Source organism: Scyliorhinus torazame, chromosome 5, assembly GCF_047496885.1.
Source record: "Scyliorhinus torazame isolate Kashiwa2021f chromosome 5, sScyTor2.1, whole genome shotgun sequence".
In the NCBI taxonomy this organism is placed as follows: Eukaryota; Metazoa; Chordata; class Chondrichthyes; order Carcharhiniformes; family Scyliorhinidae; genus Scyliorhinus; species Scyliorhinus torazame.
The window spans coordinates 99147535-99171579 of NC_092711.1; the positions used below are offsets into that span (position 1 = coordinate 99147535).

Genomic DNA, 24045 nt, shown 5'->3' on the forward strand with positions numbered 1-24045 from the left:
AAGAAATTTACAAATGATTTGAGAATTTCTGACAGTTGGGATTTTTCTCTGTTCTGTCCATTCGAGGTGTTTGATAACAGACTTTCTCCTGTGAATATCCAGCTGGAGTTTTGGGCCCTGATCTCTTTCCTTGTTCATCTTGTTGACTTTAACCATTGAATCTTGTGGTTCAGAGACCAGAGAATCAAACTCCCAACAACAGATTGTCTGTTACTGACTTTATTAACAGTTCTGCAATAATACAGAGAGAGTAGAGTTACTTGTTCTGGGAAACAGATAATAGAGATTCAGAGCTCCCATTTCTCAGCTCTGATCTAACAAGCTGCAGCTACACTGGTGTTACTTATATTTAACTTTTTCACTACATTTGTGATCTGACCCTTTCAAACCCTCACCATAAGGATATCTTTGTTCTGAGTGTGAGTACAAGGCTGTGTTTCTGTCGCACACACAGATACCATTTCCTTGGTTCACATTTCCACACAGAGACCAGCTCTTTACACATCCCCTTCCACCCAACTGCAGCAATATGAGCAAGGATGTGAGGCACAAAAATATTCACCCACATTTCAGAACAGCAAAGGTTCCACTGGAACAGAAATTCAGTCATTTTCTATTACAGGCAAAATACAGAGCAGTACAGGAGCACACTGACAGTGGAACACAGTCTCAATAGTCTGCAGACTCCTGTTAAATACAGAGCAGTACAGGAGCATACTGACACTGTAACACAGTCTCATCAGTCTGCAGACTCCTGTTAAATACAGAGCAGTACAGGAGCACACTGACAGTGCAACAGAGTCTCATCAGTTTGCAGGCTCCTGTTAAATACCGAGCAGTACAGGAGCACACTGACAGTGTAACACAGTCTCATCAGTCTGCAGGCTCCTGTTAAATACAGAGCAGTACAGGAGCACACTGACAGTGTAACACAGTCTCAACAGTCTGCAGACTCCTGTTAAATACAGAGCAGTACAGGAGCACACTGACAGTGTAACACAGTCTCATCAGTCTGCAGGCTCCTGTTAAATACAGAGCAGTACAGGAGCATACTGACAGTGTAACACAGTCTCATCAGTCTGCAGACTCCTGTTAAATACAGAGCAGTACAGGAGCACACTGACAGTGTAACACAGTCTCAACAGTCTGCAGACTCCTGTTAAATACAGAGCAGTACAGGAGCACACTGACAGTGTAACACAGTCTCATCAGTCTGCAGGCTCCTGTTAAATACAGAGCAGTACAGGAGCACACTGACAGTGTAACACAGTCTCATGAGCGGCATGGTAGCACAGTGGTTAGCACTGCTGCTTCACAACGTCAGTGTCCCAGGTTTGATTCCCGGCTTGGGTCACTGTCTGTGCGGAATCTGCACGTTCTCCCCGTGTCTGTGTGGGCTTCCTCCGGGTGCACTTGCTTCCTCCCACAAGTCCCGAAAGACATGCTGTTCGGTGAATTGGACATTCTGAATTCTCGCTCAGTGTACCTGAGCAGGTGCCGGAATGTGGCGACTCAGGGCTTTTCACAGTAACTTCATTGCAGTGTTAATGTAAGCCTACTTGTGACAATAATAAAGATTATGATTATCATCAGTCTGCAAGATATGGAGAGCTGGGAATTGTCCACAAGAGTGACTGAAGCTGTGAGATCTGAAATAATGTAGGATTAGAAAAGAGAAAAGTGCCCAAAAATTAAGCAGTCCGCAACAGGACATCAATTAATCTCCTCTTACATTGGAGAAAAATGGAACATAACACTGTGTATTTGCTCAACAGCTGACCAAGCTGACATTCATCTCGAATTAAAATGAAATAGATTTAAAGTACCCAACTCATTTTTTTCCAATTAAGGGTAATTTAGCGTGGCCAGTCCACCGACCCTGCACATCTTTGGTTGTGGGGGTGAGCCCCACGCAGACACAGAGAGAATGTCTTCATCTAAAATTTCAATAACCTCCAAGATGGGGCTGGAGTTTACTATCAGCAGAAACAAACAATAAAAGTGATGAACAGCAGAATCCCACCCCTGCAATCACATGTAAACTCACTGCTCTCACAATAGGTGCTGTGACTGAGTGAACCCTTTTCACACACAGAGGTGACCAGCCTCTCCCCAACGCAAGTGCGTTGGTGTGTCTGCACCTCACTTGTACTTCTCACATTCATAACAAGAGGTCATTTATCAATGTGAACACGTTGATGTGCAGCGAGGGTGCTTAACCGAGTCAATCCCTTCCCACACACCGAGCAGTTGAATGGCCTCTCCCCAGTGTGAACCCGCTGGTGCCTCAGCAGGGTGGATGACTGAATGAATCTCCTCCCACACACAGAGCAGGTGAATGGCCTTTTTCCAGTGTGAGTCTGCTGGTGCCTGATCAGGGTGGATGACTGAGTGAATCCTTTCCCACACATGGGGCAGGTGAACGGCCTCGCTCCAGTGTGAGTGTGTTGGTGTTGCATCAGGTTCTTTCTGCTTTTGAAGCTCTTCTCACAGTCAGAACATTCTAAAGGTCTCTTATTGGAGTGAGCACGCTGGTGTGACTGCAGGTGTTGTGACTGAATGAAATCTTTTCCAGACACGGAGCAGGTGAACGGCCTCTCCCGTGTGACTGGGTCGATGAGTTTCGAGATGGGATGGGTAATTGAATCCCTTCCCACAATCCCCACATTTCTCTATGGTGCCGGTGTCCTTTTGCCTCTCCAGGTTCGATGATCAGTTGAAGCCTTGTCCATACACACACCACGTGTATGGTTTCTCCTCCCTGTGAATGGTGTGATTTATGTTCAAGCTGTGTAACTGGTTAAAGCTTTTTCCACAGTCAGTTCACTGAATCACTCACACCCGGGTGTGTGTGTGTGTGGGTCTCGGTGCTTTTTCAGTCACATTGATGTTTGAAATCTTTTCCCAGACAGAAGTCAAACATTTCTCCTTCCACATGCAAAGGCCAATGAGATTCAGGTCCTGATAATCGAGTGACTTTGTTGAATCTTGATGCGATGCTTAGTTTGAATTGCCCGTCTGTAAATCATCCCCTTCGAATATCCTGTAAATGGTGATTACCAAAGTCAAAGACGTAAATCCCCGTCCCGCACACTCTCCCTCCTCCCTGGGCTGAAATCCAAACCCATCTGCACCATTTTGTTCCTCCACTCCCAGTTTTCTCCCTCCCTCTCCTCTGCCTGGGTTCAGTTCTCCAGCTCCTGTCTGCAGACTGACAATAAAATCAATGGGTCTTATGGTGGGGGGGGGGGGGGGGGGGGGTTGGGGTCTCCTCTTATCCACCCGAGTCCAGAGCAAGAGCCCGCACTGCGTGTGTTCCAGCTCACAATGCCCGAGCTGCGATTGACGGCATCTCTAGACCTATAAGAAGCAGCAGAGGGGCTGGAGGACCGAGCAGGAGCAGCTGGTCCTCCAGCCAATCAGAGTGAATGAGGGGCGGGGCTGAGCCCGGATCTCCCTCATTGGCTGAAACTGCATCATTTTGAAAACTGATTTGTCTCAAACTCCAGGAGAAAAGTGAACCTTTCTGTCTGTGTTGGGAGACAACACTCACTCCCTCCAGCCTGCTCCACCATCGAATAAGAACCTGGCTGATCTGACTGTAACACCCACTACACATGCAGTGAGCGGGACTGCCCTGGAGCTCAATTATACTCAAATTCTGATCATGTTCAGGTTCTGATGAACAGAGTGACAATGTTAGAACTTGATGTGATCTTTGATTTGAGTTTTCTGTGTAAATCCAGCCATCCCACCCCCTGTAAAAGGAGTTTGCAGAATCCATCCCTGTCAGTCCAGGAGAGAAATTCACAACATTCTCTCCTCCTGCTGACAGGGAGCACCGCGCATGCGTCCTTAACACGGGCCTCTCACTCCAGACGCGGTTCCGCCGCGTCCGCCGCACAGATACAAACCCGGCACCGGCGCTTCTTATTCCGGTGTCAGAGCCGCATCGGGGACTCAAGGCCCCTCCCCGTCCACCTCTCAGCTCCGTCTCTCCCTCCATTCCGCCATTTCCCTCACCGCCTGTGGATCTGACAAACAAGCTTCTGTCCCTGGACACCGCCTGCACTGCGCATGCTCAACGTCACAATGCCCGGGGAGTGATTGACGGCAGGGCCAGGCCAATAGGAAGAAGGGGCAGGGCCGGAGGACCGAGCGGCAGCGGCTGGTCCTCCCACCAATCGGAGTGAAAGGGGGGCTGGGGGCTCAGCACTGACTGAAGCATGCGCCGTACGAGCCCCAGAGCTGGAAAAGGCGGTCCAGTTGAGGTCATGATGTGGAGATGCCGCCGTTGGACTGGGGTGGGCACAGTAAGAAGTCTTACAACAGGTTAAAGTCCAACAGGTTTGTATTGAGGTCACAAAGAGTGAGAAGTGAATCCGGGGGGGGAGGAGATTGTGAACAAAGCAGGAGGTTGGGAGCCAGGGATGAGATGGTGGTGGAGTGGGAATGTCCCTGGGTGGGTATTACTGAGTCCCCTAGGGTAATGGTCTGAGGAGCTAGTGGAATATTCCCGGTTACCAAACAACTACATTTAATTCATAAAACAGTGAAAACTCAAATCAGTAATGGTGACCATGCAGCTATCACTGGTTGTGTTTAAACTGATCTGGTTCACTAATGGCCTTTAAGAAATCTGCCAACCCTACCTGGTCTGGCCTACATGTGACTCCAGAGCCACAGCAGTAAATCTGCCCTCTGAAATAGACCAGCAAGCCATTCAGTTCAAGAGCAATTCGGGATCGGCAACAAATAAGGGGACAGCATAGCAGCATTGTGGATAGCACAATTACTGCACAGCTCCAGGGTCCCAGTTTTGATTCCGGTTTGGGTCACTGTCTGTGTGGAGTCTGCACATCCTCCCGGTGTCTGCGTGGGTTTCCTCCCACAGTCCAAAGATGTGCAGGTTAGATGGATTGGCCATGCTAAAATTGTCCTTAGTGGGTTTACTGGGTTATAGGGATAGGGTGGAGATGTGGACCTTGAGTAGGGTCTCTTTCCAAGAGCTGGTGCAGACTCGATGGGCCGAATGGCCTCCATCTGCACTGTAAATTCTATGAAAGATAGTGGATTCACCAGGGATTGCCACAGGAATTGTCATTTATGGGAGAGAATTCCAAATGTGTCCCAGATTTTGTGTCAACAAGTGTTTCCTCATTTCACACTGAGTTCTGTGACCTGGCTACAATTTTTAGGCAATGTCCCAAGTCCTTACTCCCCAGTCAGCAGAAATCACTCCTCTCTGTCATTGATTAAATCATGCTGTAATTTACTAAACACCAGGATGTGGAGATACCGGCGTTGCACTGGGGTGGGCACAGTGAGAAGTCTTACAACACCAGGTTAAAGTCCAACAGATTTGTTTCGAATCACGAGCATTCAGAGCATAGTTCCTTCCTCAGCTGTGCTCCAAAAGCTAGTCATTCTAAATAAACCTGTTGGACTTTAACCTGGTGTTGTAAGACTGCTTACTGTGCCCACCCCAGTGCAACGCCGGCATCTCCACATTTCATAGAATTTACAGTGCAGAAGGAGGCCATTCGGCCCATCGAGTCTGCACCGGCTCTTGGAAAGAGCACCCTACCCAAGGTCCACACCTCCACCCTATCCCCATAATCCAGTAACCCCACCCAACATCATGGCCTCAAGATGAGACAAACAAGCGTCTGTCCCTGGGCATGAGCCGCACTGCACATGCTCCACATCACAATGCCCGGCGAGTGATTGACGGTAGCTTTGCACCAATAGGAAGAGGAGGCGGGACTGCAGGACCGAATGACAGCAGCTGGTCCTCCACCCAATTGGAGTGAATGAGGGGCGTGGCTGCTCTCAGATCTCCCTCATTGGCTGAGACTGCATTATTTTGAGTTGTTCCCATTAGCCACGTGCGCACGGGTTCCACGACCTCATTTCCTGTCTGAGAGTGGATGACCACCAGGAAGATTGGGAGGACGGGATGGATTCTGGTCCTTCAGCCAATCAGACTGCGGGCTTTGTGTGAATGAAACTGGGGCTTCACACTGAAATTTGTTCCTGTGTCAAACCGCTTCAATGGACAAAAATATCTTATTTCGACTTCAATGGGCTTTTTTTAGAATCCATTGATCTTTCTACAGAACTGTTACAAGGAACAACAAACATTAACTCTGTTTCTCTCATCACAGATGTGGCACAATGGTTAGCACTGCTGCCTCACAGCTCCAGTGACCAGGGTTCAATTCCGGTCTTGGATGACTGTGTGGAGTTTGCACATTCTTCCCGTGTCTGTGTGGTTCCCTCTGGGTGCTCGAGTTTTCTCCCACGAGAATGTGTAGGCTTGGTGGATTGGCTATGCTAAATTACTCCTTAGTGTCCAAAGGTGAAGTGGGGTTATGGGGAGAGGGTGGGGGAAGTGCACCTGGGTGGGACGCTCTTTTGTAGGGTTGGTGCAAACGCGATGGACCGAATGGCCTCCTGCACTTTAAGGATTCGATGATACTGCCAGACCTGTTGAGTTAATCTCGCATTTTCTGTTTTACTATATATTACACACCTTTTTAATCCACTGATTATATTTATTGAACCACTATACCATCAACCACCAGGAGCAGTGTGTTGATGTTTCAGCAATTTCAGCCTTGAGTGACTGGGTAAAGTTTGCACATTTTCCCTGTGTCTGTGTGCGTTCCCTCCGGGTGCTCCAGTTTTCTCCCACCGTCCAAAGAGTTAAGGTTGATTGGCCCCTTAGTGTCCAAATAAAGGTTAGGTGAGTTACTGGGATGGGCTTAAGTAGGGTATTCTTTCTGAGGGCCGGTGCAGGCTAAATGGGCCAAATGGCCTCTTTCTGCACTGTAAATTCTATGATTCTGTTGGATTTTCTCTCCCACAGTCTTGGCCCGGTGGGTCTGTCTGGTGGTATTTCCCTGGTACTGTCCATGTGTTTGGATGTTTGGGTATTTTAGGGAGTAGGTAGAACTTCCTTGGTTCTACCTGTTTTCTTTGGTTAATATGTCTGGAGTCTGTGTTCTTCCAGTCTGACTCAATTCTCCTTCCTGTCTCGGGTATATGGGTCTAGGTAGTTTGGTGTTGTGATTCGTGTTGTTTGGTTGTCTGTCTGTCTCCAGCAGGTATTGTTGTCTCTCGATAATGACTGTGCTGCTACCCTTGCTTCTGGTCTTATGAACATATCCGTGTTGGATCCAAGCTCCCGGATTGACTGTCTTTCTCTCCGGGTAAGATTCTGTTTGTCTCTTGTGTTTCACTGTGACAGGGCAGAGACCCGATTGAAGGGATTCAAACATGGGAATTCTGGGAAAGATGGGCAAGGATTTGGGAGGGACAACATGTTCAAAGAGTTTGGGAGGAGAGGGAGGTTGAAGATGGGGCAGTAATTTGTAAGGATGGCAGGGTCAAGGGTTTGTTTTATTGAGGGGGTGATGATGGCAGATTTGAAGGACAGAGGGACAGTACCTGAAGAGTGAGAAATGTTGACAATATCCATGGACACAGGGTAGTTGGCTGATCAGTAGCTCAGTGGGAATAGGGTCGATGGAGCAGGAGCTGGGTCTCATGGACAAGATGAGCTCTGAGAGGGCATGAGGGGAGATGGGAGAGAAACTAGAGAAAGATGTGGGTTCAGGGCTCGGGAAAGGATGACATTTAGAGACAGTTTGGTCCGGTGGGCTCGTTGAAGGGAGGGAAGCAGCAGAGGCGGCTGATCGGATTTACTCAATCTCAGTCACAAAGAAGCTCCTCACACTTCTTGTTGGAGGTGAGGATGGAAGAGACGGGAGAGCGAGATTACTTCAAAAGGAACTAACTTGTGTCAGAGTAATTAAAAAGTTTCAGCACACTGCGTATGTCACACAAATCTAATTTATTTGACTTTTAGCCAGAATATTAGCCCCTGTAAATGGGCTGGATTTTGTTATCAGCAGAAAGAGACCCAAATGAACATGGTTCAGTCCTGAATGTGAGGAACAGCAAAATCCAATCACTGTTGTTATTTGTGGCCTCGTTGGTGTTTCAGCAGGAGGGATGAAGTGGCGAATCCCTTCCTACACTTGGAACAGGTGAACGGTCTCTCCCCAGTGTGAACTCGCTGGTGCTTCTGCAAGGCGGATGACTGAGTGAATCCCTTCCCACACCAGGAGCAGGCGAATGGCCTCTCCCCAGTGTGAATTCGCTGATGTGCAGTGAGATGAGACGATTGTCTGAACCCAGTCCCACAGTGAGAGCACCTAAACGGTCTCTTGTCAGTGTGAACACGTTGATGGCGCATCAGTTCCCCAGAACGTTTATAACAATTCCCGCAGTCTGGACAATGAAATGGTCTCTCATCAGTGTGAATTCGCTGGTGATTCAGAAGTTCGGATGACTGAATGAATCCCTTCCCACACTCTGAGCAGATGAATGGCCTCTCCCCAGTGTGAGTTCGCTGATGTACAGTGAGATGAGATGATCGTCTGAACCCAGTCCCGCAGTGAGAGCACCTAAACGGTCTCTCGTCAGTGTGAACACGTTGATGTTGTAACAGTTCCCCAAAACGTTTATAGCACTTCTCGCAGTCTGGACATTGAAACGGTCTCTCCCCAGTGTGAATTCGCTGATGCTTCTGCAGGTCGGATGACTGAGTGAATCTCTTCCCACACTTGGTGCAGACGAATGGCCTCTCCACTGTGTGAGTTCGCTGATGTACAGTGAGGTTAGATGATCGTCTGAACCCAGTCCCACACTGAGAGCACCTGAATGGTCTCTCGTCAGTGTGAACACGTTGATGGCACATCAGATCCCCAGATCTTTTATAGCATTTCCCACAGTCTGGACATTGGAACGGTCTCTCATCAGTGTGAACTAGCTGGTGACTCAGCAAGTGGGCTGAAATAGTAAATCCTTTCCCACATGTGGAGCAGATGAATGGTCTCTCCCTGGAGTGAAGTTGCTGGTGTGTGGACAGAGCGGATGGCTGAGTGAATCCCTTCCCACACGTGGAGCAGATGAATGGTCTCTCCCCAGTGTGACTGCGTCGATGAGTTTCCAGCTTGGATGGATAAGTGAATCCTTTCCCACAGTCCGCACATTTCCACGGTTTCTCCTCAGTGTGACTGCATTTGTGTCTTGTGAGGCCTGATGATTGACTGAATCCTCGTCCACACACACAACACGTATACGGCTTCTCCCCACTGTGAACGATGCTTTTTCCTTCCATGTTCAAAATCTCATGATATTCAGAAATGATAAATTGAGGACTCTGTCAGACCCTGATGTGATGCTTGGTTTGTGTTTCCGGATCTTGAAGTCTCACCTTCGAACACCCTGTGAAACTGATTGAAAACAGAAAATAGGGAGTGAGAGAGAACCCACAAAAACACAAAGGCAGGTTGTGAAATTGAGCTGAATGAATCTGGTCATTTCAAGGGACCATAAAAACAGCTGGATTGTTGTAAAAACCCAACTGGCCTCTTTGGGAGGAGAGAGGAAGAGGTGAGGAGGGATTTTGTATATCTACAAGACATATTAAGAGAGTAGTTGGCAAAGCAAATTCGACCTTGAGCTTCATAACTGACACAGAAACTGTGCTTCTGGTGGCACAGTGATTAGCACTGCTGCCTCACAGTGCCAAGGACTCGGGTTCAATTCTGGCCTTGATGACCGTCTGTGTGGAGTTTGCACTTTCTCCCCGTGTCTGCGTGGGTTTCCACCCGGTGCTCAGGATTCCTCCAACAGACCAAAAAATAATGATAATAATAATCACTTATTGTCACAAGTAGGCTTCAATGAAGTTACTGTGAAAAGCCCCTAGTCGCCACATTCCGGCGCCTGTTCGGGGAGGCCGGTACAGGACTTGAACCCGCGCTGCTGGTCTTATTCTGCATTACAAGCCAGCTTTCTTAGCCAACTGTGCTATACCAGCCCCAAAGCCCCTAGTCGCCACATTCCGGCGCCTGTTTGGGGAGGCTGATAGGGGAGCAAGTTAGATTGATTGGCCTTGATAAATTGCCCCTTAGTGTCCAGGGATGTGCAGGTTTGGTGGGGCTATGGGGTTACAGGGACAGGGTAGCGGTGCGGGCCTAGGCAGGGTGCCCTTTCAGTGAATCAGTGCACACTTGATGGGCCGAATGGCCTCCTTCTGCACTGTAGGAATTCTATGGTTCTAATTCTATTCTATGAATCTTTATAAAGCTCTGGTCACCACTCTTCAAGAAGGATGTGAAGGTTCTTGGAGAAGGTGTAGAGGAGATTTACCAGAATGGTTCCAGCAAAGGAGGTTGAGGGGAGATTTGATTCAGGGACACAAGATTATGCGAGGTTTCCATCGGGTGGACAAAGACACTCTGTTTCCATTCACTGATCGTACAAGCAGCCGGGACACAGATTCAAAGTTTTGGGTAAAACCTGGATTGAACGATATAAGATGCTGACGGGTCTTGACAGGGTGGATGTGGAGAGGATGTTTCCTCTTGTGGGAGAATCTGGAACAAGGGGGTCACTGTTGGAAAGTGAGGGGTCACCCATTTCAGATGGGGATGAGGATTTTTTTTTCGCTCGAGGGTTGTAAAAGAGGGGGTGGCACAGTGGTTAGCGCTGCTGCATCACAGCACCAGGGACCCAGGTTCACGCCTGACCCTGGATGACTGTGTGGAGTTTGCACATTCTCCCCTTGTCTGTGTGGGTTTCTTCCGGGTGCTCCGGTTTCCTCACACAGTTCAAAGATTTGCAGGTTAGGTGCTAAATTGCCTCTTCATCTCCAAGGATGTGCACGTTGGGTGGGATGTGAGGATGGGGCAGGGTGGGATGGGGGGGGGGTTTCGGAGGGTTGGTGCTGACTTGGGCTCCTTCTGCACTGTGGGGATTCTATGACTTAGATCTTGCGTCCTTAAAACGCAGTGGAAGTCGAGTCCTTGAATATTTTTAAGGCAGCGATGGATAGATTCTCGATAAGCAAGGGGGTGAAAGGTTATCGGGGTCGGCAGGAATATGGAGTTGAGGTTAAAATTATTGTATAATGGAGCAGGCTCGAGGAGCCGACTCCTAGTTTGTGTGTAAGGAGCAGGCTCGAGGGGCTGACTTTAGTTTGTGTGTAAGGAGCAGGCTCGAGGGGCCAACTCCTAGTTTGTGTGTAAGGAGCAGGCTCGAGGGGCAGACTCCTAGTTTGTGTGTAAGGAGCAGGCTCGAGGGGCCAGCTCCTAGTTTGTGTGTAAGGAGCAGGCTCGAGGGGCCGACTCCTAGTTTGTGTGTAAGGAGCAGGCTCGAGGGGCTGACTTTAGTTTGTGTGTAAGGAGCAGGCTCGAGAGGCTGGCTCCTAGTTTGTGTGTAAGGAGCAGGCTCGAGGGGCCGAGTGGCCTGCTCCTAGTTTGTATGGAAGCATGCAAATACAGCATGCGGTAAAGAAGGCAAATGGGCTGCACGATGGCGCAGTGGTTAGCACTGTTGCCTCACGTCACCAAGGACCTAGGTTCGATCCCGGTCCTGGGTCACTGTCCATGTAGAGTTTGCGCATTCTCCCTGTGTCTGTGTGGGTCCCACCCCCACAACACAAAGATGTGCAGGGTAGGTAGATTAGCCATGCTAAAATTACCCCTTAATTGGGACAAAAAAGAATTGGGCACTCTAAATTTATATTTTTAAAAAACCTATAACATTCTAACAGGGCGAGGCAGATTAGATTCGGGAAGGATGTTCCCGATGGTGGGTGTGTCCAGAACCCGGGGTCACAGTCTGAGGATACGGGATAGCACGGGCAGCACAAGTGGCTAGCACTGTGGCTTCACAGCGCCAGGGTCCCAGGTTCGATTCCCTGCTGAGTTACTGTCTGTGCGGAGTCTGCACGTTCTCCCCGTGTCTGCGTGGGTTTCCTCCGGATGCTCCGCCTTCCTCCCACAGTCCAAAGATGTGCAGGTTAGGTGGATTAGCCACGCTAAATTGTCCTTAGTGTCCAAAAAGGTTAGGAGGGGTTATTGGGTTACGGGGATTGGGTGGAAGTGAGGATTTAAGTGGGTCGGTGCAGACTCGATGGGCGAATAGCCTCCTTCTGCACTGTATGTTCTATGTTCTATGACAGACCATTTAGGACAGAGGTGAGGAGAAATGTCTTCACCCAGAGAGTGGTGAGCCTGTGGAATTCATCACCACAGGAAGAATTGAGACCAAAACATTGCATGTTTTCAAGAAGTAGTTAGATACAGCACTGAGGGTGAAGGGGATCAAAGGATCTGGGGGAAAGCGGGATTAGACTATTGAGCCCAATCTGCTCTGATCGTAATGAATGGTGGAGCAGGTTCGAAGGGCCAAATGGTCCCCTCCTGCTCCTATTTTCTACGTTGCTCCGTATCTATGCATGTAAATGGTCCAGGAGGTATGAGGAAGAAGGTTTTTACACAGCCAGTGGCAATTACCTGAACCTTGCTGCCTATGACAGAGCAGAAATAGACACCAATGAATGATTTTGTTAAAAATTGGATAGAAACCTGAGAGAAATAAAGCTGTTAGGATACAGGGATAAAGCAGGAGAATGATACTGACTGGATTGTTCCAGATAATAACAGTAATCTTTATTAGTCTCACAAGTATGAATGTTTGAGGTGAGGGACGCCGTCAGTGTCCCTGCTGATTTCACTGGTGGGAAGCGCACCCATCTTCAGCTCCTCAGAAACCGCGTTAAGGAACTGGAGGTGGAGCTGGATGAACTTCGGATCATTCGGGAGGCAGAGGTGGTCATAGAAAGTAGCTTCAGGGATGTAGTTACTCCGAAGAATCAAGATGGTGACTGTGAGAGGGGCTGGGAGGAAGCAGTCAGTGCAGGATCCCTCTGTGGTCGTTCCCCTCAGTAACAAGTATACCGTTTTGGATACTGTTGAGGGGGACGACCTACCAGGGGTAAGCCACGGTGAACGGATCTCCAGCGCTGAGTCCGTCCCTGTAGCTCAGAAGGGAAAGAGGGAGAGCAGGAGAGCAATAGTTATTGGGGACTCGATAGTTAGAGGGACAGATAGACGGTTCTGTGGCAGCGAAAGAGACTCACGGATGGTATGTTGCCTCCCGGGTGCCAGGGTCCATGACGCCTCGGACCGTGTTTTCAGAATCCTTAAAGGGGAGGGGGAGCAGTCACAAGTTGTGGAACACATCAGTACCAACGACATAGGTACGAGAAGGGACGGGGATTTAAACCAGGAACTAAGGGAGCTAGGGAGGAAGCTGAGAGCCAGGACAAACCATGTTGTCATCTCTGGTTTGTTGCCAGTGCCACGTGCTCGTCAGGTGAGGAACAGGGAGAGAGTGCAGATAAACACGTGGCTGCAGGAATGGTGTAGGAGGGAGGGTTTTAGGTACGTGGATAATTGGAAAACATTCTGGGGAAGGTGGAACCTGTACAGACAGGACGGTTTGCACCTGAACCAGAGGGGCACCAATATCCTGGGAGGGAAATTTGCTACGGCTCTTTGGGGGGGTTTAAACTAATTTGTCAGTGGGCTGGGAAAACGAGCTGTAGTCCAGAAGCCAGTGTTGAGAGTAGTGAGGTACTGAGGAGGGTATCAAGGTCGCAGGAGTGTACCGGCAGACAGAAAGATAGGTAGAAGTGTGTCTACTTCAATGCAAGGAGCATCCGGAATAAGGTAGGTGAACTTGGAGCGTAGGTTGGTACTTGGGACTACGATGTTGTGGCCATTTCGGAGACATGGTTAGAACACGGACAGGAATGGTTGTTGGAAGTTCCGGGGTATAGATGTTTCAGTAAGAGTAGGGAAGGTGATAAAAGAGGTGGAGGAGTAGCATTGTTAATCAAGGATAGTTTAACGGCTGCAGAAAGGCAGTTTGAAGGGGATCTGCCTACTGAGGTAATGTGGGTTGAAGTTAGAAATAGGAAAGGAGCGGTCACATTGTTGGGAGTTTTCTATAGGCCCCCAAATAGTAATAGAGATGTGGAGGAAGAAATTGCAAAACAGATTATGGATAGGTGTGGAGGTCTCAGGGTAGTTGTCATGGATGACTTTAACTTTCAAAATATTGATTGGAACCTCTATAAGTCGAACAGTTCGGATGGGGCAGTTTTTGTACAGTGTGGATAGGCCGACAAGAGGGGGGGCCACATTGGATTTGATACTGGGTAATGAACAGGGCCAAGTGTTAGATTTGTTTGTGGGAGAGCACTTTGGAGATAGTGACCACAATTCGGTGTCTTTCATTATTGCAATGGAGAGGGATAGGGCCAGACGATAGGGCAAGGTTTATAATTGGGGGAGGGGTAATTATGATGCGATTAGGCAAGAATTAGGGAGCATAAGATGGGAACAGAAACTGTCAGGGAAAGGCACAAATGAAAAGTGGAGCTTGTTCAAGGAACAAATACTGCGTGTCCTTGATAGGCATGTCCCTGTCAGGCAGGGTGAAAATGGCCGTGTGAGGGAACCATGGTTCACAAAAGAGGTTGAATGTCTTGTCAAGAGGAAAAAGGAAGAGTATGTAAGGATGAGAAAACAAGGTTTAGTAGGGTCGCTTGAGAGTTATAAGGTAGCAAGGAATGAGCTGAAAAAAGGGCTTGAGAGCTAGGAGGGGGCATGAGAAGTCCTTGGCGGGTTGTATCAAGGAAACCCCAAGGCATTTTACTCTTATGTGAGAAATAAGGGTGACGATAGGGCCTGTCAAGGACAGTAGTGGGAACTTGTGCATGGAGTCAGAAGAGATAGGAGGGGCGTTGAATGAATACTTTTCTTCAGTGTTCACAAAGGAGAGGGACCATGTTTTTGGGGATGAGTGTGTGATACAGGCGGGTAGGCTGGAGGAGGTAGATGAGGAAGAATGTATTTGCAATTTTGAAAAACCTGAGGGTCGACAAGTCCCTTGGTCCAGATGGGATATATCCAAGGATTCTTTGGGAGGCAAGGGATGAGATTGCAGAGCCTTTGGCTTTGATCTTTGGGTCCTCACTGTCCACGGGGATAGTGCCAGAGAGTGTCGAATGTTGTTCCTCTGTTCAAGAAAGGGAACAGGAATGACCCTGGTAATTATAGACCAGTTAGTCTTACTTCGGTGGTCGGTAAGATAATGGAAAAGGTCCTGAAGGATAGGATTTTTAACCATTTGGAAAGATGCAGCTTAATCTGGGATAGTCAACACGGATTCATGAAGGGTAGGTCTTGCCTCACAAATTTGATTGAATTCTTTGAGGAGGTAACAAAGTGTGTAGATGAAGGTAGAGCAGTTGATGTTGTTTCCATGGATTTTAGTAAGGCGTTGATAAGGTTCCCCATGGTCGGCTCATGAAGAAAGTAAGGAGGTGTCGGATGGATGGGAAATTTGGCCAATTGGATCAGTAACTGGCTATCACATAGAAGACAGAGGGTGGTGGTGGATCGAAAATGTTTAGACTGGAGACCAGTTACCAGTGGTGTACCACAGGGATCAGTGCTGGGTCCTCTGCTATTTGTGATTTTTATCAATGACTTGGAGGAGGGGGCTGAAGGGTGGGTCAGTAAATTTGCTGATGACACCAAGATTGGTGGAGTAGTGGATGAGGTGGAGGGCTGTTGTCGGCTGCAAAGAGACATTAATAGGATGCAGAGCTGGGCTGAAAAATGGCAGATGGAGTTTTACCCTGATAAGTGCAAGGTGATCCATTTTGGTAGAAAAAATTTGAATGCGGATTACAGGGTCAATGGCAGGGTTCTGAGGAATGTGGAGGAACAGAGAGATCTTGGGGTTCATGTCCACAGATCTCTGAAGGTTGCCACTCAAATGGATAGAGCAGTGAAGAAGGCTTATAGTGTGTTAACGTTTAGTAAAGGGGGCTTGAGTTTAAGAGCCGCGGGGTTATGCTGCAACTATACATGATTGTGTGAGACCACATTTGGAGTATTGTGTGCAGTTCTGGTCACCTCATTATAGGAAGGATGTGGAAGCATTGGAAAGGGTGCAAAGGAGATTTTACCAGGATGCTGCCTGGTTTGCAGAATAGGTCTTATGAGGAAAGGTTGAGGGAGCTAGGGCTTTTCTCTTTGGAGTGGAGGAGGATGAGAGGTGACTTAATGGAGGTTTATAAGATGATCAGGGGGACAGATAGAGTGGACGTTCAGAGACTATTTCCTCGGGTGGAGGTAGCTGTTACAATGGGTATAACTATAAGATTCAGGGTTGGAGATATAGGAGGGATTTCTGAGGTAGGTTCTTTACTCAGTGGTTCGGGGGTGGAATGGACTGCCTGCTGTGATAGTGGAGTCGGACACTTTAGGAACTTTCAAGTGGTTATTGGATAGGCACATGGAGCACACCAGAATGACAGGGAGTGGGATAGCTTGATCTTGGTTTTGGACAATGCTCGGCACAACATCGAGGGCCGAAGGGCCTGTTCTGTGCTGTACTATTCTATGTTCTAAGTAGGCTTACATTAACACTGCAATGAAGTTCCTGTGAAAAGCCCCTTGTCGCCACATTCCGGCACCTTTTGGGTAGACAGAGGGAGAATTCAGAATGTCCAATTCACCTAGCAAGCACATCTTCTGGGACTTGTGGGAGGAAACCGGAGCACCCGGAGGAAACCCACACAGACACGGGGAGAACGTGCAGACTCCACCCATTCAGTAACCCAAGCCGGGAAAGAAATCGGGTTCCCTGGCGCTGCGAAGCAATGGTGCTACCATGTCGATTAGAGAGCTGGCATGGACCGAATGCTTTTTTCTCTGTCCCACAATTACAGATTTTTTTGTGCAATCTAGTTTTGTAATTTAACCCCGGGGGGTTCAGATAAATCTGTGCTGCACTCCCTCCAAGGCCATTCTATCCTTCCTCAGGTTTGTTGTCCAGAACTGAACACAGTTCTCCAGGTTTGGTCGAACCAGGGTTTGTGAATCTTGGGGCTTTTCTAATCACACGGAGACCTGAAATCTTCCCTCACAGACAGAACAGACAAACCTTTTACCTTCCACACCCAGATGCTGCTGATATTCAGGTTCTGATGAACCGAGTGACTCTGTCAGATTGCAATGTGACGTTTGGTTTGCGTTTCCCGTCTGTTAAACCTCCAATTCCAGTATCCTGTAAATTTACAGAAACCTCACTGTCAGTTTAAGATAGAAATTCACAACATTCTCTCCTCGCCAACTTTGATTAAATGTATTCCTGGAGGTTTGATCACATGACCTGCCCCCATCCTCCAGCCATTAATCGGTTAACACATCCATCCTTGTGACACACTGCCTTCCTCGGCCAATTGGGAAGCAAAAGGACTAATTACCTCACAGGACAGTGTTTGACTGTCAGCCAATCAACCTTTATCCCATTTTCAATAATTTATATCCGCTGAAGAGAAATGTTCAAAAAAATATTTTTTACTATCCTAATCATTTTCCAAAGATCCAAAAATATTTTCCACTGTCCTAATGATTTCCTAAGTATGAATCTCACCGAGACTGAAGGTAAAATTTGAATTCATTGCAAGTCTACTGATGACCATGAAACCATTGTCAATTGTTGTAAAGACACATCCGTCCACTCATGTCCTTCAGTGAAGGAAATAATCTATCCTTACCTCGTCTGGCTGACACAATTCCAAATCACAGCAATGTGGTTGACTCTTTAAATGCCCTCCGAGATGGCCGAGCAAGCCACTCAGTTCAAGGGAAATTAGGGATGGGCAATAAATGTTGACCCAGCCAGTGACTTCCACAAATGATCAAAATAAAATTCGGGGGCAGCACAGTGGGCTATCCCTGATGGCTCACGGCGCTGAGGACCCTTGCCTCGATCCCTGCTCTGGGTCACTGTCTGTGTGGAGTTTGCACATTCTCCCCATGTTTATGTGGGTTTTGCCCCCACAACCCAAAGATGTGCAGGGTCGGTGGATTGGCCAGACAAAATTGCCCCTTAATTGGATAAAATTAATTGGATATACTAAATTTATGAGAAAAAAAAAATCCTGGAGACTCCAGTCAGTGAATCCGGGAGAGTTGGCATCCGGTCCAGGCTCGCAGCGCATGCGCCCTGCGGCACATGGTCCACTGTAAAGATGGCGGCCGGTAACCCGGGCCTGTCACCGCTCAGCCCTCAGTCTATAGAGAAACTACCAAAGCCACTACATTCACCAGCTCTAAGGACACACCTTAGCTCCCTTTCCAATCTGAAAGCAGCCTGAGCTGGATTTACATTCCCCTTAATTCATCATTGCTGGGTGATAATCCTGTACTTCCTCACCTCACACCACTGTGACAGCACCTTCACTACACAGACTGCAGCAACTGACCAAACATCACCTTCCCAGTTATTCCTGAAGGCACCGAATTCCCAACCTGGCCCCTTGCCTGAGGTGTGGTGATCCTCAGGTCACATCACCGCCGGTCAGCTCTCTCCCGGGACCAGGCCCTGGTTCACAGCCGCCATCTTGGGGAAACAGAGCGCATGCGCTGGCGTCTAGTTGACGCAACAGCTAGTGGGCGGGGCCTGAAGGTTTCTGTTCCCAGCCGGGTCCTAGTGCCGGTGAGAAAAAGGCAGCGAAACAGGTTTTTACTAAGTTTCACCCACTCCCAGGCTCCAGCTGATCTTTGTAGCCTGAATCACGGATACATTCAGTGTGAGAGGCTGCAGCATCTATATAGCTACCTGAAGGGGGTTATACAGCGTTTGATTACATTTCGTGGTCCTTTCCAGTTCATTATCAGGATGTTTGTGTGATATTTTCGTCCCCTCAGAGTGATATTTCTTTATTTAAAATACATTTCAGCAGCAAGCTTACTGGTGATTTTTTAAAGGAAAGGAGGTTATTTATTATCACACAATTTCCTGGATGTTTGAACATCTCAGTTTCTCGTCTATTTCACACTCACTGACACATACACAGAAATTAGGTACAGATCAAGTTGAAGCTGTAATGATCAAAATGGAATGTAGACTGCAATCTGTATATCGCTGCAGGTCTGTTGTCTTCTTGTTGAGCTGGTCCTTTAGTTGGAGCCAAGGTTTTTTAGAAACAAATAATTCTCATGAGGCTCTGAAGCTTCTTGTTGATGAATCGCCAGGAGGTTGGTTCTCAGGTGGACTTGGAAGCTGAAATAAGTTCAGTACTGTGGCTGCACTGGGAGACATTCAGCTCTGCTGGTTCAGCTGGTTCCTGGTGCTTCAGATGCTTCTCACACACACATTTGCTTCGTTCAGGGTTTATTATACTGCATCCCTGACAATTAACTGCAGAGTTAAAACTCTGGGACCCAGAACACTCCGATACAATAGCAGTTTACGATGCTCACTCACGCTTATCTCTATCCCAATTCGAGCTCATTCTCCTGTGTTCAATACGGCACTTGGAGACAAACAGTCCAGAGATTTCATATTCCTCAAACGCTGGTTCATCCTGACACAACGAGACATTTAAACTTCACAGGTGGCTCAAAGTTTCCTTATTCAGATCTGTGTTTAACTAATTATTGGTCACAGAATCGAATATTGCGCACAGTTTAATGCCCATAATAACCTGTTAAGTTGCAGCCATCTTGGCAGAGTTTGTGGATCTTACAATCTATAATATCTAGTATTCTTGTGCTGAGCGTAAGATCTTGAATCTAATCTTGGGCCTGGTTAAAACAGTGAATTGTAGCTGGGTGAGGACCTTGGAGGTGGGTGGGCGGTTACTCTGGCGCCGACTGTGTTGCGTGGTTTTGTCTATTCCCAGTGGCTCTGCAGAGGGAGCATGCGGTATCCACCGGAATGCTTGACACCTCCCACAACCAGTGGAATGCTTGACACCTTCCACAACCACACCTCAGCGGACAGCTGTTTCAGAGACACTGGGAACAATATTCTGGTTCAGTTAGGAAAGTTCCCTACACTTTTGATGGGATTTCTAGCTGATTTTGGTCTTTTTATTTGACTGGACCACATGCTTGGGGAGAGCAAGAGAGGAAAGAAGGTTCTATAGAAACTAGAATGATCTGTTGTGAATTTCTATCCTATTCGTACAGTGATCATTTTTGGAAACCTCTTTTTCAGAGCATTAAAATGGGAGGTTTGGCAGCTGGGCAACTCGAACCAAACATCATATTGAGATCTGACAGTGTCATTCAATTCATTACGACCTAAAAAGCACAAACTTTCAATGTGTTGTCTGTTCTGTCTGTGGGCAAAGATTTCAAATATCAGTGCGATACCCGAGTGAGAAAGTTCCAGTGAACTGACTGTGGAAAGAGATTTAACCAGTTTCACAGCCTGAAAGAACATCACACCATTCACAGCAAGGAAAGACTGTACACGTGTTCTGTGTGTGGACGAGGATTCAACTGATCATTGGGTTGGATTGGATTGGATTTGTTTATTGTCACGTGTACCGAGATACAATGAAAAGTATTTTTCTGCGAGCAGCTCAACAGATCATTGAGTACTTGAAAAGAAAAGGGAATAAAATAAAATACATAATAGGGCAACACAAGGCACACAATTTAACTGTGTAAGCACCGGCATCGGATGAAGCATACAGAGGTGTAGTGTCAATGAGGTCAGTCCATAAGAGGGTTGTTTAGGAGTCTGGTAACAGCGGGAAGAAGAGGACTTCTGGGGACGGCTATGAAGAAGTAAGTCACACATTTGCTGGCTCCCACTCGAGTCAGCATTTTGGGCCTTTTCCCCCAATTTTCTACCGGACTTGAATTGTAAAACTGATGACAGAGGCAATTGTGTACTGAATTCCCACATTGGTGCATGGAGAGAAGGACTAGACGTGCTCATCAAGGCAGAAACAGAAAGACAGAGAAGGCTTGGGCTGAAGCTGCAGCAGGAGACAGCATGGCGGAGGACCGGACCTCTGGTTTGTCGACCCAGCAGCCTCTGGAGCAGCTGATGCAAGTTATTCAGGAAGGCTTTGCTAAGCAGAAACTGGACACCTTGGACCCAATAAAAGAGTCAATTGAGCGGCTGGAGCTTAGATTGGACGCCCAAGATTGGGCGATCCAGAAGGCAGAGAAGGCACTGGCTGAGCAGGAGGAACATCAAACTGCGGTGGAGTTGGAGGTGGGGGTGCTGAGAGACCAGCAGAAGAAGCCCCTGGAGAAGGTGGAGGACCAAGAGAATAGGTCTCGCCGGCAGAAATTGAGAATTGTTGGGCTCCCGGAGGGGTCTGAAGGAGCGGACGCTGGGGCATACATCACGGACATGTTTGAGAAGCTGCTGGGGGATGGGGCATTCCCCCGACCCTTGGAGGTGGACAGGGCTCACAGAGCGCTCGCGAGGAAGCCATGAATGGGAGACCCCCTGAGGGCAATGGTGGTGAGATTCCACAGGTACTTGGATAAGGAGCGCATTCTACAGTGGGCCAAGCAGACACGGAGCTGTAAGTGGGATAACAGTATCCTGCGGATCTATCAGGACCTGAGTGTGGAGGTGGCCAGGAGAAGAGCAGGCTTCAACCAGATCAGGTTTAAGAAAAAGGTGAAGTTCAAACTGTTGTCTCCAGCCCATCTTTGGGTCATGCATGAGGAGCAGCACTTTTATTTTGAGTCACCTGAGGACGCGCTGGACTTCGCGAAAAGGAAAGGACTGGTGGTGGACCGAAAACTTTTGAACTTTGCTGCAATGTTCATGTTTTTTTTTGGTTTTTCTGTTCTTTTTTTTAAAAAAGTTTCTTATTTCTGGAAGCTGTTTGTAATGCATTTTGCATTGATTTGGGACCAGCGGTAGAGCTGAGTGAGTTAAGGTTTTCATTTGCACTGTTGGGGGATGGAGGTCTGCTTGTTTAGATTTTGGTGTTTTCTGTCGGGCAATTGTGTGGGGATTGTATGATGTTGGAGTTAGTTTGTATGAGTGAGGGGAGGGTGGTGAGGGAACAATAGGTGGGAGACTATCCAGCGCCAGGGATGGGGGCCACCAAGCGAGCTGGGTGGGCTTGCTCATGGAAGCGCAGTGGGGGGGGGGGGTTGCATATGTTCGGTTTATTAAAGGGTTTGGGTTACAGAGTGTTGTTACTAGGGGGAGGGAGGGGGTGAATGTTCTGCTGACGAAGGAGGGATTTGGGCTAAGGGACAGAGAGGAGGTTGGGGGTGGAGGCTGTCTGGGGGCGGGCTGGTGGAGGTGCGGAGCATGGGCTGCAGGTGGGCCCAAAAAAGGGGATGGCTGATCGGTGAAAGGGGGAGGCAATGAGCCCCCCAACTAGGCTGATCACCTGGACTGTTCGAGGGTTATGTGGGCCGGTCAAGAGGGCATGTGTGTCGCACATCTTAGGGGACTGAAGGTGGATGTGGTAATGTTGCGGGAGATGCACCTTAGAGTAACTGATCAGATTTGATTGAGGAAAGGCTGGGTCAACCAGGCCTTCCACTCGGGACTAGACTCAGAGACTGGAGGGGTTGCGATCCTGATCAATAAGCGGTTGGTGTTTGAGGCGGGTAGAATAGTCTCAGATGTGGGAGGTCGGTACATTATGGTCTGTGGGAAACTGGAGGGGGTGCAGGTGGTATTAGTAAATATGTACATGCCAAATTGGGATGATGTGAAGTTTATAAAGAGGCCGCTGGGGAAGATACCGGACCTGGACTCGCAAAGTTGGTCATGGGAGGGGATTTCAACATAGTTATTGACCCTGGCTTGGACCAGTCAAGCTCGAAAACGGGCAGGGTGCCAGCAATGGCAAAGGAACTAAAGGGTTCATGGAGCAGATGGAGGGGGGGGGGGATCCATGGAAATTTTGGGCAGCCGAGGGTGAAGGAGTTCTCCTTCTACTCACACGTGCACAGAGTGTACTCCCGGATTGACTTCTTTGTTTTTGAGTAGGTGAGTAGGTCCTTATTGACAGGGGCGGTGGACACAGGGTACTCGGGGATCACAATCTCAGACCATGCTCCACACTGGGTTGACCTGCAGGTTAGTAAAGACAGTAACCAGTGCCCACACTGGAGGTTAGATGTGGGAATTTTGGCCGACGAAGGGGTGTGTGAGTGGCTGAGGAAATGTATTCAGAATTACCTGCAGGTCAATGACATGGGGGAAATTTAAGCAGCAATGGTCTAGGATGCAATGAAGGCAGTGGTCAGAGGGGAGCTGATCTCGTTACGGGCCCAGAGGGAGAAGGTGGACAGAGCAGAGACGGGCCGACTGGTAAAGGAGATACTACAGATTGATAGGAGGCATGCGGAGACCCCAGAGGCAGGGCTTTTAAGGGAATGGCGGAGGCTACATCGGAGTTCAGCTTGTTAACCACAAGGTGGAGCAGCTGAGAAAGGCGAGGGGGGCGATCTATGAGTATGGAGAGAAGGCCAGCAGAATGCTTGCACAGCAGCTTAGAAAGAGGGAGGCAGCCAGGGAGATAGGGAAAGTAAATGACGGAGATGGGAACCTGTTTGGAGATTCAGCAGGGGTGAATAAGGCGTTCAGGGATTTCTACAGTCGGCTGTATAGATCGGAACCCCCAGCTGGGACGGAGGGGATGAGGCACTTCTTGGAGGGACTGCATTTCCCAAAGGTGCACGGGGAGCTGGTAGAAAGGCTGGGGGCCCCGATTGGGTTGGAAGAGATAGCGGAGGGTCTGAAGGCCATGCAGTCGGGTAAAGCCCTGGGGCCAGATGGGTACCCAGTGGAGGTTTATAAAAGATTCTCTGGGATATTGGGGCCGGTGTTGTTGAGGATGTTCAATGAGACAAAGGAAAGAGGGGTGCTGCCCCCGACGTTGTCACAGGCCACGATTTCGCTGATCCTTAAGCGGGACAAGAACCCGGAGCTGTGTGGATCCTACAGGCCGATCTCCCTGTTGAATGTGGATGCCAAATTGCTGGCCAAAGTTTTGTCCTCCAGGATTGAGGATTGAGTTCCTGATGTTATTGGGGAGGACCAGACGAGGTTTGTTAAGGGTAGGCAGTTGGTGACCAATGTAAGAAGGTTGTTAAACGTGATCATGATTCCTCCGGAAGGTAGGGAGTTGGAGGTAGTGATCGCAATGGATGCAGAAAAGGCCTTTGATCGTGTAGAATGGGATTATCTGTGGGAGGTACTGGGATGGTTCGGATTTGGGCAGGGTTTTATTGACTGGATCAGGTTGCTGTATAAGGCTCCTGTGGCAAGTGGACCGATGAATAGGACAACATCGGACTATTTTAGACT

The 24045-nt window shown here is 48.4% G+C and overlaps 2 protein-coding genes and 2 long non-coding RNA genes across 7 annotated transcripts in view; 1 reads left to right on the forward strand and 3 right to left on the reverse strand.

Moving 5' to 3' along the window:
• Positions 1–24045, reverse strand: part of LOC140419119 (uncharacterized) — a 439103-nt gene that overhangs the window by 199416 nt on the left and 215642 nt on the right. The gene's annotated exons all lie outside the window — the stretch shown is intronic.
• LOC140419142 (uncharacterized) lies at positions 204–4253 on the reverse strand. The gene is made up of 2 exons (XR_011945558.1): positions 3915–4253; positions 204–3043 (listed from the first exon to the last, which is right to left on the reverse strand). It is a non-coding gene; the product is annotated as an uncharacterized lncRNA (long non-coding RNA).
• Positions 7050–24045, forward strand: part of LOC140419143 (uncharacterized) — a 31590-nt gene continuing 14594 nt past the window's right edge. The window contains exon 1 of the long non-coding RNA XR_011945561.1: positions 7050–7214. This is a non-coding gene — a long non-coding RNA (uncharacterized lncRNA). The remainder of the gene's footprint in view (positions 7215–24045) is intronic.
• Positions 7842–18361, reverse strand: LOC140419122 (uncharacterized). 4 transcript variants are annotated; one of them, XM_072502884.1, is made up of 3 exons: positions 18273–18361; positions 16895–17010; positions 7842–9305 (listed from the first exon to the last, which is right to left on the reverse strand). In XM_072502884.1, exon 3 carries the CDS (start codon positions 9188–9190, stop codon positions 7985–7987), a length of 1206 nt encoding a protein of 401 aa, XP_072358985.1. In that variant the 5' UTR covers positions 9191–9305; positions 16895–17010; positions 18273–18361; the 3' UTR covers positions 7842–7984. The 4 variants fall into 4 exon arrangements, with proteins under 4 accessions (XP_072358985.1, XP_072358986.1, XP_072358984.1 ...); XM_072502885.1 differs by having other exon boundaries at positions 18225–18335; XM_072502883.1 differs by lacking the exon at positions 18273–18361 and adding an exon at positions 18166–18265.

Excerpts from the sequence above, each read along its gene's own strand:
- LOC140419122 (XM_072502884.1), bottom strand. The coding sequence starts at position 9,190 with ATGGAAGGAAAAAGCATCGTTCACAGTGGGGAGAAGCCGTATACGTGT.